At 36.4% G+C, this 18,796-nt stretch overlaps 1 protein-coding gene across 1 annotated transcript in view; it reads right to left on the bottom strand.

The window, feature by feature from the left end:
• Positions 1 to 18,796, bottom strand: part of LOC129692163 (solute carrier organic anion transporter family member 4C1) — a 62,590-nt gene that overhangs the window by 16,129 nt on the left and 27,665 nt on the right. Inside the window, exons 3-9 of the mRNA XM_055628401.1 lie at positions 16,736 to 16,918; positions 14,614 to 14,710; positions 13,208 to 13,329; positions 9,902 to 10,020; positions 6,441 to 6,585; positions 5,882 to 6,077; positions 377 to 530 (exon numbers count right to left, since the gene is read on the bottom strand). Of these exons, the coding sequence (XP_055484376.1) occupies positions 377 to 530; positions 5,882 to 6,077; positions 6,441 to 6,585; positions 9,902 to 10,020; positions 13,208 to 13,329; positions 14,614 to 14,710; positions 16,736 to 16,918 (1,016 nt within the window). The remainder of the gene's footprint in view (positions 1 to 376; positions 531 to 5,881; positions 6,078 to 6,440; positions 6,586 to 9,901; positions 10,021 to 13,207; positions 13,330 to 14,613; positions 14,711 to 16,735; positions 16,919 to 18,796) is intronic.

The following is an 18,796-nucleotide window of genomic DNA, read 5'->3' as shown; positions in this document are numbered from 1 at the left end:
GCATTAGAAAGAAATAATGGCTGATTAAAAGTAAACGTATATTTGAGACTGAATTAATGATCTGGATGTTTTACAATATATCTGTGGTATGTGAAATTTAAAAATAATTAGTGAGTTTTATTATATCACTGGTTATATCACATTGTAACCATGCTCTCAAGGATCTTATATCTGGAAACGATAGATAATGGTAATATAATTAGCTCAACAATAATTGCCTGAAACAGGAAGGAGTCTGAACAGGTTACGGCTGCTTAAGTGGGAAGGTAAGGCAAGCAGAAGGAAAACGCCGAACAGCCCACTAGGAGAGGCAAGATGACAATTACAATAAACAACACACATTGCTTCACTAAGGCAAAGCAGAAGACATGGCTACCTTTGGTTTCCTGTCTGAAACTGAGTTTAAACAGCCTGCAAAGCAGGGAGAAAAATACTGGACTCCATCACTTCCACAGAGTGGGTAATAGTAAGACCGCAAACAGTTACAATTGCTGTTACAAGGTGCAGTCAAATTTCCCAGTTCTCCTGTTCTGTAAATAAGAGAAGACAAAGGTGAGATTTTTCCGTGATGTAACTCCTAAGAACAATTGAAAAGCAGTTGTTTCTTACCGTTGTATCATTTAGCCAGTTACTCAACACTAAATGCGTACTAAATGCGTAAAACAAAATCTTCTGCTTTTCCATAAGGCTTAGCATACAATTAACCTACCTCTATCCATAGACTGAAAACATTGAGGAAAGATGTGATCTTAGTTTTATGCTCCCATATAAGGTCTGCTTACCACCTGCTTCAGGAACATTTTTGAATGAATAGGTGAGGCACCGGGAAGAACCTTTAATTGGAGTAAGCATTTAAGAAGAAAGTTGTCATATAAAAGATATTAATAACTTTCACACAAGAAAAAATGAAGTGAATGTCTCAGTAAATATCAGAGTGTTCTGGTAACAAACAGCTCTCAGTTCTATGGATTTACCATGGGATGATTATAGTATCCCTCCTTCTACCCACCAGTTACAAGTAGCATTTTCTTTAATTATGGCAATGCCAAAAACAAAACAAAACAAAACAAAACACTGTTAAACCTTTGCAAGCATCCTCACAAAGTATGACACATTTTTAAACAAACAACAAAAAAGGCACGTAAAATCACGTTGTTCAACATTCATATCACCAAAGAATCACTTCTTTGCAAACAGTACACTTCCTGATTTCCGACTTGGTGATTTTGCTTGTACCCTCTCTTCCTGACTGTGAGAAGTCACACAAGTTCTAACACACAGAGGACAGAAGTCCTAGTATAAGTGGTCACAGAGGTTCCTATATACAATGGGAGATGCCTCCAGTGCCTCACCTATTCATTCAACAGTGTGTCTCAAACAGGCGATAGGAGGAATGTGAGCAATCTGAATAGGATAGCATCATTCTTCAAAGACTTCAGTCCAGGGACAGAGATGGGTTCATTGTATGCGAATCTGCTGACTATGGTTTACTGATATCGACAGATGCCCTTTAGAAATCCTAAGGCAGGATAATTAACCTGAGAAAAAGGTTGGGAAAAGGAGACAGGAAAAGCTACTTCCTAGGTGAGTCTTAAAGATAAGCAAAATTCAGCCAGACGGTGGGTTCTTTGAATATGAGCAATGAGCACAGGAGAAATGGAAATGGTATCTGAAACAGAAAATTAAACAGTATGTTCTTATAAGAAGTCAGGGTCTAGATTAACGGTGGGTTTAGGGACTTTGTTAAAAATCAGTGACTATTAATTATCACACAAATGTATGCTACATTCAGCAGCGATGTGGTCAAAAGCTCATCAAAACTGTTTTGACGTGTGCATAGTATGTATGGTTGTGTGCATACATGTTTGCATCTATGTAGCTGTACATGTGTGCATGTGTCTGCGGTTAATACTGAGGATCTTGATTACTCTTTCAGTTGAGACAGGATCTCTCAGTAACCCCAGAAATGGGATGACACAGGGTGGTCTAGCTAGCAGGATTGCTTTGGGGTTCCAGAGTCTCCATCTTAGTGATGAAATTAGAAGTAGGCCACCATGCCCATCCAACATTTGCATAAATTCTAGGCATCTAAACTTAATTCTCACACTTCCTTAACAAGCATTTATCCTCTAAAGTTGCACAGAGCATGAATTTGAGGGAAGGAAACCAGTTATAACATGCAAAACAAGCCATCAGTTTATAAAGAGAAACTGAAATACAGCTAGATTATAAGAAAGATTAAAGGAAACTTTTGAGCACAGAATCAGTGAGATTTGGGGACTGGTAGATAATAACGTATGATTTCAAGGAATTCAAAGGAGAACCCATTTCCAAGGAAGAAATGGCTTTACATATGTTCAGAGTCTTAAGTTAGTGGACAACTGATCCAAGGTTAGAAATCTCAATATCTGTGGTGGTTTGAATAGAAATGTCTCCCACAGGTTTATGTGTTTGAATGCTTGGCCATAGAGAGTAGTGCTGTTAGAAGTGGCCTTATTTGAGAAAGTTTGTCAATGTGGAGGCTGGAGTTGAGGTCTTATATACACAAACAACATCCATTGTAGTATACAGTCTCCTTCTGCTGCCTATAGACCAAGATGTAGAACTTTTAGCTCCTTCTCCAGCACCATGTCTGTTTGCATATTGCCATCCTTTCTGCCATGACAATCAACTAAACTTCTAAAATTATAAGCCAGCCCCAATGAAATGTCTTCTTTTATAAAAGTTGCTGTAAGTCATGGTGTCTCTTCATAGCAATGAAACCCTAAGACAACATCCGTTTGCATAAAAAGTTAACAGAAGAGTTAACAGAAGTTAAGAGTAATGAGACCTGCCATTCAGAGTGTAGACATCCAACCTTTCAACACCATGATTCATATTTTAAACTACAGTATTCATACTCAAAAATTTACAAAAAATCTAGCTATAATATACAATCTCATACTGTTTTTTTTTAAGATTTATTTATTATTTTATATATATGAGTGCACTATCTTCATGAAGTCATCCTCAGAAGAAGTCATTAGATCCCAGTATAGATGGTTATGAGCCATCAGGCGGTTGCTGAGAATTGAACTCAGGAACTCTGGAGGAGCAGACAGTAGTACTCTTAACTGCTAAGGCATCTCTCCAGGCTCTCATACTGTTTTATGTAAGATTACAATTTGTGTTGGGCTGTATTCAAAGGCTGTCCTTAGCGCCACTGAGGTTGGATACACCTGGTATTAGGAGATAAGCAGAGGTCTTTAGAGGTCTGCTGACTTCGAGATTACAGAGTGAATCTCAGATATGCTATCTTTTGTTTGGTTTTTTAAACAGGGTTTCTATGTATAACAGAGCCCTGGCTGTCCTGGCCTCAAACTCATAGAGATCTGCCTGCCTGAGCCACCACTTGCAGCAGATATTTTGTCTTAAACTGAGTGGTAGAAACAACTGAAAGATGGAACCAGAGCCAGAGATGAGAGAGAAGTGCTTGAAAATAATCTGCCAAACTGGAAAATGATGGTACTTAAGTAGCAGGCAGATTAGAGGTAGGAGGTAGAAAACAGTGGGAAGTCGATTCTGAGGGGCTGGAAATACTGTGGAGGGAGAAGGCAGAAGGCTTTTCACCAAGCCTGATGACCTGATTTCAGTGCATTTGGGCACTCATATTAGGACAGAAAGGATGCCCACAAATTGTCCTGACCTCCACATACATAGACACAAAAGTAAATTACTAAATGCAAAAGATTGTAAGCAATCTGTCCCTCTGAATAGAGTATCTTCTTGTGCATCTATGCCCTAAAAAATGTTGCCACGTGTGTCAGGCACAAGTTTAATACAAAAGTATTCTACTGTCTGCCTACAAAAAGCTTACAGTGGACAACAGAAAAAAAAGACTAGAGAAAATCTGTCCTTGCAACTCAGGCTAACAATATAAAATTATTCAATAGTTTCAATATTAAATTCCAGATATTTAATTGTCATATTGTGTCTAAGCACAGGTTGAAAATATTCAAAATGTAAGATGGCATTAAGCATAGCACAGCAGGAATAATGAAAGGAGCATTGCTTATCATCAAGCTTCTGTCAATTTCTCTGTATTTCCCTAAAATGTATGTCATATGATGAAAAGGAAAAGGAAACTTTTGTTTGAAAACTTGTAAATGCTTGTGAAATACATTTTTTTCTTCCTTCCTTTTCTTTGTTCCTTCCTTGCTTTCTTTTTCCTTCAGAGATAGTCTCTAAGTAGCCCCGCCTCTGCCTCCCAAGTGCTGGAATAGAGTCATGCACCACCACACCCAGACTGTGAGTTATATCTTCACTGTTTCCGGGTTTTTTTTCTGTTGCCAGACATCTAATCCAAATTCCACTCAAACTAATGCTGATAATAGCCTTTACTAACAATTCATTTACACCCTCTCCCCGTCCCTCTGCAGTGCATCCTTTGGTTCTCTCCCTTTGGGCATTCACCATTTCTCTTTTTACTCCTCCACTCCTTAAAATCTTTAAAGCCCAGTTTGCTTTTAGGTCACAAGCCTTTCCTAAGTATACTCAAATAAAATAAAAAAGACTTCCTCTTGTGAATGCTACAGAACTTTCTCAAGCTCCAGTTTCCTAATCCATTGTTCATTCTGCATTCTGTTTTCCAATCTCTATTTTAGGGTAAGAGTTTACTGTCTCTGAAGGAGGAAATATGAAAACATTTTGACTAAATGCAATGGGGCTTAACCAAACACTGATTTAGAGCACTCAACACCATATTAAAGCGATGGAATGACAGACATGTGATTATAACGACAAATCAAGATTATTGTTATTGGGAAAATTTCCTAAACAAATATAATGTCATTTGAATACAGTATTACACAAAACCTTGGAATCTCATTCTTGGAGTGACACCTCCCTCTAAAGCCACACAAAGTGAAAGAATTAAAACAGCACAATGAGGTTCCAAGGTACAGTGCTGTTTTCTTTCAAGTGCTTGATCTACCACTGATGCTTTAGGACTTCACAACAAAACAAACCTGACCAAAATAACTGTTTAGAGGGAGAAACTTGTCTGCAGCACAGAACAAGAACTTATTTATTTCTCTAAAATAAACATAAATTTCAAAGTAAATAGAACAATAACCATGATGCAGGCTTGGTAATTTCTTTTTTAGTATACATCTTAACACATAAAAGAATTTTATCATAAAAATAACTCACATTTTAAAATGTTAAGTTAATAGGAAAAACTTGTTATTAAATTCTTTCTAGGATGTTGCTGTAGTCTGCTTTTTGTAGCTTTAACAGAATACCCAAGTTGAAGAATATAAAAAGATGATAGGTTTGCATGAGGATACAGGAGAATGCTTGAAGATGGGAGGTCCAAGCAAAAGGAAGAAGTATCTGCTTGGCCTTTGATCGTAGATGAGGATATCCCAGGACAGATTAGAGAAGACAAGCTAGCTTGGATGCTTCTTCTTAGAAAGCCATTAATCCTAAACCTCAGAGCTCCTACTGATTTCCTAAAGTTTTTTTTTTTTCCTCCAAGCACATTTAGCACATAGATCTGGGGGCTGTTTCCAAAAAGTTAGCTTTTGGGGAACACATTCAAACTCTATCATGTATGAATCCCTACAAGACAAACTCTCTGCAATGCTTGAATTTTTGAGCCAAACACGTTGCTTTTAAACTGCATACTTAATTAGCACCTACAGCTTTCAAATTATATATTCAAACTAAAACAAACAAAAATGAGACAAAATCCCACACAGTATTATACTCCAACAAACAAACAAAAGGTGCCTAATTTTTTTAAAAGGCAATTCCTAGTCATGTATTTTAAGAAAGGAAATACTAGTAAATGCATACAAAATATCTGATATTAATGTAAAAAGCAATGAAATATATTTACCCATTATATGATTCAGACACACCAGCAAATGGCCCATTTTCACACTTTGCATAAATAAATACAAAACTCATCATAAGTGCTACTCCAGATGTAAACAATGCAAACTTCATTGTATTTTTACACTTCATTTTGAATTTTGAAACAAGAACACCACCTAAGATTTGACCAAGAGCAGCTCCAGGGATTAAAACAGCCCCTAATGAGAAGTAAGATAATGAAAAACACACAATTATGCTCAGTAACTCATACTGACATCTGGAAAACATCAAAACCAGCACCACCAAGGCTTCCACAAATAAAAGCCATTTACCAGACAAAACATAGGTGCAAAAAGTATAATTGATACAGTAGAGGGTTAATAAAAGTATTCACCTAATTAATATATTCTTCTTAGCCCAGATTTTTGTGTCTTAAGTTAATATAAAACACTGATTTTAGAGAATCAAAGACTTCAAACTTTAAGGTGTGGGCTATCTAAAATGATACACTCTCCCAACAAAAACAATGTGCTTAAGCAGAATCAGTAAGTATACTGAGTGATAACAAAAAAAGCTTTTACCTCCAAGGGTAGCTGCAAAGCTGGATGTCAATCCGAATTGATTTTCTATAAATTTAGGTAAGAACGTGGCAAATCCCGTGGTAACTAATGCTTCTGAAGTAGTTGATAGAACTAAACATATAAAGACAGTATTCCTCATCAAATTCTAAGGAAAAAATATAGTTCAAGTGAATACCTGGGATAACAGCACAAAGTGAAGCAATGAAACGCAAACATTGAAACTACAATGTTCCCCTGGCAAGAAAATATAAGTATTGTTGATATATATGCACACAGACACACACACACACACAGACACACACACGGAAGGAGAGGGGGAGAGGGGGAGAGAGAGAGAGAGAGAGAGAGAGAGAGAGAAAGAGATTTGTATGGGGACCACCTAAAGAACTGACATCTGACTCACTGTGAGGGTTATTATGCCTTGCTTGCCCATAGGAGGCCAGCAGAGGAGGCTGATGCTCATTTGAGAAGGTCCCTTTTTCTAGGATTAGTGTAAATATCTATACTATAAAACTACGTCTTATTAGATTATTTAAAATAAATTTAAACCCCTGTATCTACTAAATGGGGAACTTGAAACTGAGCATAGATGAATATCGTTTCAGAATTACTTTTACTTTTACTTTTAGATATAAAGTAACTTTACATAAGTATCTACACTGTCAATTCTCTCATAGTATTAGTGGATAAGCCTTACATACAAAATTTTCACATATCAAGGACAGATGAGAAACTGGTGTGAGCATAGCTGCCTGCTAAGAGTAGACAAAACCTTCACATATTTACAAAGAACTTCCCAACTTTCAGTAGAAAAGGGGAAATAATAACCAGAAACTGCTGAGAATAAGGAGGGATGAATCAAAAGGAAGAGGGTTTAAAGACAGCCAAATTCAGTGACAACTGATAAATTCATGGCATAAGAGAAACAGCATGAAATGACAGACTACATACTAATGAGGAAACGCTAAATATTTGCACTGTCAAAGAAACAAAAATACTCTTTCAATTATTCTATTTTGCAGCTCAAAGGGCAATGAAATTCAGTCTGAAAAGTTACACATAAAAACTTCAAAAAGAAGATAAGTTATAATTAATAAAACAAGTTATTTCAAACAGGACTTTCACTTGGTTGGTCAGAGTCACAACAAGGAACTTTATGTTATTTGAGACTATTGTGAAGGGTGTAGGTTCCATAATTTCAAGTATCTGAAGAAGAAATTGAAGAAGATATCAGAAGATGGAAAGATCGCTCATGCTCATAAATCGGTAGGATTAACATAGTGAAAATGGCCATCCTGCCAAAAAAAAATCTACAAATTCAATTCAAATCCCATCACAATACCAACATAATTCTTTACATATCTTGAAAGAACAGTTCTCAGTTTCATATGGAAAAAAACAACAACCCAGAATTGCTAAAACAATCCTGTAAAACAACAGATCATCTGGAGGTATCTCCATCACAGATCTCAAGCTGTACTACAGAGCAATAGTAATAAAATCTGCATGGTACTGACATAGAAACAGAATGGTGGATCAATAGAATGGAATAGAAAACCCAGAAATACATACACCCACAGAAACTTAATTTTTGACAGAGAAGCCAAAGACGATACAATGGAAAAAAAGACAGTATTTTCAACAAATGGTGCTGGTCTAACTGGATGTCTATAACTAGAAAAATGTAAATAGATTCACATTTATCACCCTACACAAAACTAAAGTCCAAGTGGATCAAAGACCTCAACATAAAACTAGACACACTAAACCTGTTAGAAGAAAAAGTGAGGGAGAGCCTTGAACTTATTGGTACAGGAAACAACTTCCTGAATAGAACATCAACAGCACAGGCTCTAAGGTCAACATTCAATAAATGGGACTCCATGAAACTGAAAAGCTTCTGTAAAGCAAAGGATACTGCCAGCAGAAAAAAAAAAAAAAAACAAAAAAAACAAAAAAAAAAAAACATGACAGCCTATACAGGGAAAGGATCTTCACCAACTCTATAAATGATAGAGGACTAATATCCAGACTATAAAGAACCCAAGAAGTTAAAAAGCAAGTAATCTAATTCAAAAATAAGGTACAGAGCTAAACAGAGAATTCACAATAAAGAAATATGGAATGGCAGAGAAACACTTAAAGAAATGATCAATGTCCTTTGTCATCAGGGAGATGCAAATCTAAACCACCCTGAGATTTTACCTTACACCCATCAGAATGGCTAAGATCAAAATTTCAAGTGACAATACATGCTGGAAAGGACCTGGAGAAAGAGGAACCCTCCTCCATTGCTGGTGGGAATGTAAACTTGTACAACCACGTTGGAAATCAATTTGGTGCTTTCTCAGACAATTAGGAATAGCACTTCCTTGAGATCCAGCTATACCACTCCTAGGCATATATTCAAAATATGCTCAACTACACAACAAGGACATTTGCTCAACCATGATGGTAGCAGCTTTATTTGTAATAGCCAGATTCTGGAAACAACCCATATGTCCTTCAACGGAGGAATGGATAAAGAAATTGTCGTACATTTACGCAATGGAATACTGCTCACAAACTAAAAATAAAGAAAACATGAAACTTGCAGGCAAATGGTAGAAACTGGAAAACGATCATCCTGAGTGAGGTATCCCAGAAACAGAAAGACACAAGCAGTATATACTTAATTATAAACAGATATTAGATATATAATATAGGATAAACATACTAAAATCTGAGCACCTAAAGAAGCTAAGAAAGAAGGAGGACCCTGGGTAAGATGATCAATCCTCACTCAAAAAGGCAAATGGGCCGGACATCGGAAGAAGGAGAAAACAGGTAATAGGACAGGAGCCTACCACAGAGGGCCTCTGAAAGACTCTTCCTAGCAGAGTATTGAAGTAAATGCTGAGACTCATAGCCAAACTTCTGGCAGAATTCAGGGAATCTTATGAAAAAAGGGGGGAGATGAAAGACCTGAAGGGGACAGGAGCTCCACAAGGAGAGCAATAGAACAAAAAATTTGGGCACAGGGGTTTTTTCTGAGACTGATACTCTAACCAAGGACCATGCATGGAGATAACCTAGAACTCCTGCACAGATGTAGCCCATGGCAGATCAGTGTCCAAGTAGATACCCTAGTAAGGGGAACAGGGGCTGTCTCTGACACGAGCTCAGTGGCTGGCTCTTTGATCACCAACCCCTGATAGAGAACAGCCATATCAGACCACAGAGGAAGACATGGCAGCCAGTCCTGATAAAACCGGATAGGCTAGAGTCAGATGAAAGAGGAGGAGGACCTCCCACATGAGTGGACTTGGAGAGCTGCATGGGAGGGAGGGTGAGATTGGGAGCAAACAAGGGGGCTACACCTGTGTAAGTACTGTGTTTCTATGAGACACTGAGGAAAATTCACACATACACACACAAACACACATGGTGAGACAGAGAAAGAAAGAGAACTTCTCTTTTACCTTCACAGCAGTTGGAAAATCTTTAATACTCTTTCCAAAATTTTCATCTATATGTTGGGAGGAAGTGCTGTTATTCTGATGAGTCTGGGAAGTTTTGTCAGCTTGAATTTTTGCTGTCCCTAGGGGTAAAAGAGAGAGAAAGAGAGAGAGAGAGAGAGAGAGAGAGAGAGAGAAAGAAATATGCTTGTGTTACTATTTCTCATTCCACTAATCAGTTTTAAATACATTTATTCTTTAATTGATTTACACAGTATGCATATGTATTTTGCACTAGAATTCAGTTTTTTCCCTCTGGTAATAAAATTGTGTCAATATCTATGCCTATAATCTAGATGTGCTAAAGGCTACTATTTATTAATACTCATGAAGGGTGGCCAGGTGGGATGGCTCTGCTCTATAATCTCAGCACTCAAGAGGATATTCCAAGGGAACTGACATGAGTCTTTGGGCAGAGTCAGCTTGGGTTATAATGTGAGACCTTGTCTAAAAATTAAAAACCCAAAACCAAACCAACCAAACCAACCAAATACCTACTAACAAACAAAGTTCTAATCTGTCTAAACATTAATGTTTAGTCAGTAAATTTTAACTCAATGACATAGTTTTGCTCCCAAAATGTTATTTTTTTATCTGAAGTTTCATAACAGCCTTTGTTTATTTGAAATGTTTTTCTTTGTTTATTAAAGGAAGACATAGACATGTGCTTGGAAGATGAGGTAATATTGCTGTCTGTCCTCATGGCTCTTTGTTTTAAACCACAGAAGCTCTGGGAATACGTCTGAGAAAAGTGTTCCTATGTGGCATTATAAGATAGCCAAGGATGGAGAGAGAACAGAGTTCACCTGTGTACAGTTTGTCAGGTTTCTTTCTGCCCACCTCCACAGCTTCCACATACCTCCACCCACCTCCACACACCTCCATCCTCTTCCGAAAGCTTTGCTGCAAATTACAACTAAAATAAATGCCTTCAAGTTTGAGTAAAATGCTTTAGAAGCAAGATCTCATAAAAGAATGAATATTCATTTCTACTAAGATGTTTTTCAGACTGTCTAATATTGAAATATGGGTTACAAATTAATATGTGATAGAATGAGTTTGATGATTGAAAAAAATAGTAGTAATACAGTTATTAATAATTATCTTGAATGATTTAACACAGGTTGGTCCTTAAAAATTACTGACTAACTGAACACGAAGTAATAGTTTATGATTATATCTTACATAAAAATAAGGCAAGAATTCAGAAGAAACACAAAGAAGATTTTAGGAAACCATACTCTTTAGTTGTTAAAGTCTTCTAGAGTGCAATTGCCAAAGTGTCTGTCTGCTTTGGCAAGATTCCAGGACTTTATCTCTTGGGTCCCTAAGCTGATGGCTCAAGCAACAGATCAGCAGCCAATCAAGAAAGATGATTGAAAGAAAAAGAAATAGATGAGGGAGCCCAGGATTCCTTCACAATGTCTAGGAACTGACTACACTGCTACTAAAGGGAAAACTTTAACTAGTCACCTTTTTTTTAAATTTTAATTTTATTTATATATTTATTTATTACAGTTTATTCACTTGTATTTTCACTGTAGTCCTTTCCTTCATTTCCTCTCAGTCCCACTCACCCTCCCTCTTCTCATCCTAGTCGCTTTCCCTAGTCCCCTGATATGGGAGGACCTCCCTCCATTTTATCTGACTCTAGTCTATCAGGTCTCATCAGGACTGGCTGAATCATCTTCCTCTGTGGGTTGGCATGGCTGCATCCCCTCAGGGGGAGGTGATCAAAGAGCCAGCCACTGAGTTCACATCAGAGACCTGTATCTCTTAACAGGGAGCCCACTTGGAAACTAAGCAGCCAATGGGCTTCCTTTGAACAGGAGGTCTAGATCCTCTCCACACATGGTCCTTGGTTGGAGTATAGGTCTCTGCAGGCACTCCTTATTTTTTTCTACAGCGAAGACTGTAAACTGCAAGGGGTTGGGAAAAGAAGCTCTTTGATCTGAGATTAGCTCCTGCACAGGGGTAGGATGCCCAGGAAGCCTCCATAGACTAAAGTAAGCTTTTCCTACCTTTCCTAGGCCAATAGTTAGATCCTAAATCACTGTTAACTTGTTTGTAAATTGGTAAGAAAAGGAAAAATGGGGAGAAAGACAAAAATCATTTACACACACATGCTCAAGGGAAAAAGGGTGGATGAAATTAAGAAATTTATCTTCAACTTTGTTTAATGTTTGGTTACTGTATATGTACTCACAAAAAGAATTACCTCATAGCCAAAGAAGGCAATTAATCACAAAAACATCTGAATTCTAAAATACAACAGGTTACATGTTTTAAAACTAAACATTTCTTATTTATGTATCCATTACATAATTTCAGAGTGAGTTCAGAGTGACAAAGGTTGACAAGGTCTAAAGGTTAACAGGGCCTAAAAGTTACATGAATATATGTCTTTTCAATTAAGACTAACCTGGGTACACATTTTTATTTTTCAGCTATCTTTGGGGTGATGATCTTATCTGTCTTTCATTTCAAAAAACAAAGTATATTAAATATATTAAAATGACAGTAAGGTGACAAAGTATAAGGAATTACAACGGAATAGTTTGTATATAATGATAACAAGGCTTGTACTTAACTAGACATTGTTTATAATTTGAGTTCATGGAAAGCTTAAACCAATTTGACTACATTTTTATTGTGTATACCAGGATTCCTAAGTGAAGGCTATCTGAGGCTACAAATCAGCCTGACTTGGGTCTCCTAGTGTGGTATCTTGAGGACCACAAAGGTATTTATTACAGCCATAACCACTCTAAAGTTGTTTTTGAAGCTCTTAAACAATTTAAGTTTAAAATCATTTGCTTCAAGTCAGGAATTCTGTAATAAGGAATTAATTATCTGAATGGCAATAAATACCCAGAAAGTGACAATTCACACCATACCAGATTATAGAGAGATTCAGCCGTGCACAAAGAAATAGTGTCAGAGACTGGTAGCAATTCTGGAGTGTATCATAGTGCAGACCTTGCAAAATACTAGATTGCCCTCCAGAAGGCCCACCTGCCTAATGAGAGCTCCTTTAACACAATGGCTCCTGATGATTAGTATTCACTAAATGTAAATGGAAATTAAAAAATAACCATTAATGCATCTACTGAATTTCTTCTAAGAAGTTAAATTTCAGAAATGTGCACTGGCAGAACATGAAGATCTGTGAAACAAACAGAATAATTTGATAGTTCTTATTAATCAACTTGAAAACAACTAGCCAAGAATTACAGTAAAGCTCTTGGAACTTAAAGGCAATGCATTTACCTGGTAAATACTTTGGAAAACAGGAGAAAGGAATTATCAAAGACCAAGCAAAGAGCCACACTAAAAGAAATCCAATCCACCAAGCCCCCAACCACCTGGGGTCATCCTCAGTGACATCAGAACTATAAGGACAGGAAAAAAAAATAAATGTTAAATTTAAATGTTAAAACTCATTCAGTCTTAATTAATTATAATGTAGTTAATATTATAATTCCAGTACAAAGGGTAGGCTCTTACTATATCTAAAATTGTAATGAAGCCAACACAATAATGGCATAGTGGAGACATACGGGTATAGATGAGGTTTAAACATGGTTTGGAAAACATCAGAAAGTGGCAAACAAGGGGGGATAGAGAGATGTCTCAGTGTTTGCTGCTCTTGCAGAAGACCTCGGTTTGACTATCAGCTCCAATTTGGTGCCTAACAACCAGCTGCAACTCCAGTTCCCAGGACCTCATGCCTTCTTTTGGCCTCTGCTAACACTAGACATACAGATAGTACATAGACACATATGCAGGCAAAGCATTCATACACAGAGAATAAAAATGAGTAATTCTTTTATAAAGTGGCAAATAGAGAATGATGGTTTAAAATATTTAACACTAAATATAAACATGACAAATTTTAAATTTTAAAACATACAGAATTCAACACATATAGGTATTTTTTCATTTATTATAAACTAAACACGTCTCATAATAAAGCACTGATCTATGCTAAATGTCTCATACAGTGTACTTCAAAGAACACTTTTATTAACATTTTTCTGAAATGATTTATTAAATATTTTACAATGGTTCTCATATTTTAATATCAATGAGCCCTTCTCCCAGATGTATCACTCTGACAATCTCCCCTTCATATTAAATATCCTTTCCCACGACTGTCCTGCTGAATTCAGAATTATTTGGGGACCTGAATAGGATGATATATAGCATAAGCTAACACAAAATGTGCTATATAAAATATAAGTATTGGATAAATAATAAATATCATTATCTTGACATTCTTGGCTATGAAAGCAACATATTTTTAGTTTTGTTTTTTTATAACTATCAGAGTTATCAGAGAACCTATTCTCATTCAGATACCTATAAGACAATTCATGTTATCCATCTGCAACTAAACCTATGGAGAAGCTACTTTTTTCTTTTTACTTAATAATTATTCTTGAATGAGACAAAGAGTATATAAAGTATTTTTTTAAATCACCAGTGATTCTATTAGATATCCTTAATTATGAATAAGTATATTATTGTGCTTAGAGATCCAGGAAGCAATACAGACACAATGTGCACATTGTTTTATTTCCTGAAATCCTGTATGGCATTCTGAACAAGGAAATTAGGTTTACTTTACAACAATAGAACGAACAACTAAAAAAACAAAACAGATAGTGCCTTGCCTTTTTCCTATAGCAATATCAATGTACATTTTCAACAGCTGTCCACCCAACACATAGCCAATGGCAGGGCCTAGGACTGACATAGAATAGCCGATTCCTAGGAAAAGATTAAAGGCATTAGGAATAGTCATTTAAACAGCTTTGCTCCACATTCTAACAATAGGGAAGGAATTTATTGTTCTAAAGAAAGATTTTAATGATTAAGCCTACATCAAAATTACAAAGATTAAAAAAAGAGTGTGAAATTCGGTTAACAGTTATGTCAAGGAACCTAAAAATAATGACTCACTATAAAAAACACTTGATTATAATAATAGCAGTTAAAATAAACCCATAATTACAAATCCTTGTATATTATGCAACTATCTGGTGGTGAAGTGGTATATACACTGTTTTTCCTTTAGCAATAATGCTGCTTGCAGTCTTGCAGAAGACAAGGTGAAGTAAGAAGCTTCCCCATTCTGTATCCACTTAGACATCTTTCTTTCTTTACTCTGCAGCAGATTGTAGCACCTAGATCTGCTTCTGGGTTTTGTTTTGTTGTTTGTTTGTTTGTTTGTTTGTTTGTTTTGTCCAGACAGGGTTTCTCTGTATAATCCTGGCTGTCTTATAGCCCACTCACTCTGTAGACCAGGCTGGCCTTAAACTCAGAGACTGCCTCCCAAGAACTGAGATTAAAGGTGTGTACCACCATCATCCAGTAATAAGTCTATAGCTTAAAAGCAAACCATTCACCCTTAGACACTATTCCTAATGAGTTCTCTCACTTTTACTAGCAATAGCAGTAAACAGCTCTAGATATTATTTAAACTGTTGAAATATATAACAAAGCATTTGCAAAATGAAATTTACTGTATTGACACCTTCTAAACTTTTCATTTGCTGTAAAATTTCTGATGTATATACAAAGAAATACATAAGAAATTGGTTTTTCCCCAACTAAACATTCATACATCAATGACAAAAGGACTGAGGTACCTATTATTAGATCAAGTCTCTAATTAAAGTTGATAATTGATGCAAAGTAGTATGAAAGGTGTATTGATCTGTCAGATACCTTAAAATACATAATAGCCAAGTTTCTAAATTTAGAAAATGTGCTAGAAAACCTCAAGTATACAATTTATAAATGAATACATATAAAGGTTTGTGTTCAAATATTTTGTAGACAAAAAACATGAAAAATTTTTTACTAGACAGAAAAATTCCTAGAAATGGACTGGATGTGTGAATAAATGCCTTTAATCCCAGGAGGCAGAAGCAAGTAGATCTCTGAGTTTGAGGCCAACTTGGTCTACATAACAGTTCCAGTCCATCCACAGGCTACATAGTTAGACCTCGTCTCAACCCTCCTTCCAAAATGCTAAAAATTAGTGATTTGTAAATTCTTTGGGTGATAGACTTTTTAAATATTGCAAATTGTATTGTATTAATCATTTTTAGGATGCTTTGTTACTTTTGTAAAGATGTAAAAATGGCTACAGTTGCTTTTCTGTTGGGGATATTCCCAGCAGATTTTGTCAGGACTAAGCCTTACCCACTGACTTGCAGCAACTGTAGCCAAGGATCCCTCTTATACTGTAATACACAGACAAACTCAGGTGCCAGTAAATTATAAAATATTTAGACACAAGGCCTTTTATAGGCTGTGCTAGATTTCAAAGAATTAGAGAAAACAATGGCTTCTAAATGAAAAATTCCAGTGTTTTGGGAAACTGGTGTATTGTTTTGTCTTTGTTTTGTTTTGTTTTTTCCTTATGATTTCTTGTCCCATCCATATAAGATTGAAGAAGTCTCTATACCCTGAGCAAAATCGTCTGGGTTTTAGGCAATAGAGGCACAGGTTGCTGACGTGGCTCCTCCCACTCAGGAATGTCAGGCATGTTCAGGATAGACCACAATAAAACCATTGTGGACCCCAATAACTGACATGATAGCACAGTAAACAATTAAACAAAGTACAATTGGATTTATCCAAATGAAATCATCATAGCATTAAAACTAACCTGGTTTTGTTTGTTTGTTTGTTTGTTTGTTTCTCCCTTAGTGATAGGAATGGAAGCCATGCCAGGCAAACTCACCACCAACTCTCCCTACAAAGTGATATCAAGAATTCACTCACCTATATAGAGAGAAGATTTGTGTGTGGGCACAGAGTCGTCAATAAAGGCTGTCCCCAGGGTGTAGAGCGGAGTTCCTCCAGTTCCCAGAAAGAGTTGTCCCAGGATAAAGACATATAAGTAGTTAGAAAGCAAAGAGGTTGACAATGCACATCCCGTGCTATTCCTTGTGGCTAAGCAAGTATCTTTAGTGGGAAAGAATTTATAGTTTAGTTAACAAGTTATATATCTACTTAACAAATTACATTCACCTAAGATACTTCTTCCAATCACTTAATTCTGTTGCTTTTAAGACAGCTAGTACATATAGTACACATAGAAACAAACCTAAAAGGTTTATAAATGACTTCAGAAAATTTAGAAATTGCTATCATGCTAGAATTTAAAATATAAAGAAATATTACTTAAGATTTTAATCTAAGAAGTTTGCAGGTAACCAATTTAACTGTATCCGTGATGATGAGGGGCCAAAAAAATACAGTTACCTCTTCAGTCAAGAGTTCAAAATATATGTGCTTATGAGCTCATGGAGATGTTGTAAAAGAAAGCATAAACTAGAAATAACAGCACAAAACAATAAGAATCAAAACAGGCAAAGAAAGGGGAGTACATATGTATACATTATATATACATATTCTACAAATAAATGAAGATAAATTTATAATTTCAAGGACACAGAGCATCACAAGAAAATCTGATGCAGAAAGTTAATGTCTAATGATGTAAAAAGTTAATGTGTTTACAAATAAACAGTCCTAAAACGTAACTTATGCACAGAGAGGAAAAGATGAGTTGGTGTGCACCCACTTGCATAGATGCAGTAAAGAAATAACAAAAAATTAATCAATGAAAGGTGATGTGAGTCACACATTTTATTCTCAAAATGTTCTTCAGATATAATCTTATTTTAATCTTTTAAAATAAAATGAGCCCTCTCTGAAAAGAAAACTAGTAGGGAATAAAGTTCAGTTTATTAATTGTTATGTAATGTCATATAGGTCCAAAGAACATAGAAAACAGACACATGCAAAGAAATTTGCATTATGCTGTTCAAATCCAATCTGCTGGGAACTGGGGTGCAGGATTGGTACTAGGGTGAAGACTGGAGTTCATATTCCCAGACCTCACGTGCTAAGATGGTGTGGCAGCCACTCGTACTGTGCATTCAGAAGGAAGAGAGAGAGAGGATCTCACACAAATTGGATAGTTAAGCCATCTGTTCTGGCAAGCTCTGGGTTTGGTGAGCGTCTGCCTCAGTGAATATGGTGGAGAGTGTACAAGCATGATCACAATGCCAAACTCTGCCCTCCACATGCACATGCATAGGCTCACATCCACAAATGCATGTGTGCCCACATACATGTGAATCCACACCCACTCCAACACCACACACACATGCATACATGTACAAAAAAAGAAAAATGTCTAGAAACATCTGTACTGTATATTCTGGGTACTTTTAGTTGAGAACAACATTGGAACTGACTTCTATTAAGCAATCAATTTTTTATTCCCAGTGTTAGCTGATGCTATTAAATATTTCTAATATTTTTTATAAGAGAGAATAGTCAGCACCCAAGTAGTTATATCAAAGGGACACATTCATGCCAACATTTTACAGAACCACAGAATGACCACATGCATTTGTTGTAGTTGATCATATTCTATGAAGACCTAGAAAACAAGAGTTCTAAAGCTCCAAGAAGCTGGACAAGCAAGAACAGGGTTAGAGTTGATAGAAGATGGATTCTCCTTATCTTGATCTACTTTGGACTCCACCTACTAGGTTCCTATACAGCATGAGTTCCAAAGGGAAGCAACATAAACACACCTCCTAAAAATTAAAAAATCATGTGTGAAAGAAAGAAGGAAACAATGCAATTTCCCTCAAGATTTAAAACATCATATGAAGCGGGGGTGGGGAGGAGTGGGGGGGTTGGTAGCAGGGCTTTGTTGGACATCATTAATTGAAAGCCATTTTCTTCTTCTGCAACATGTTTGTTAAACAGTTTGGGTTCTCTCTCTCTCTCTCTCTCTCTCTCTCTCTCTCTCTCTCTCTCTCT

This window comes from Psammomys obesus, unplaced genomic scaffold (genome assembly GCF_907164565.1).
Source record: "Psammomys obesus unplaced genomic scaffold, mPsaObe1.curated_primary_1811, whole genome shotgun sequence".
Taxonomy (NCBI): domain Eukaryota; kingdom Metazoa; phylum Chordata; class Mammalia; order Rodentia; family Muridae; genus Psammomys; species Psammomys obesus.
The sequence above is the reverse complement of the archived record's forward strand: the minus strand, read 5'-3'. Positions and strand labels throughout refer to the sequence as shown.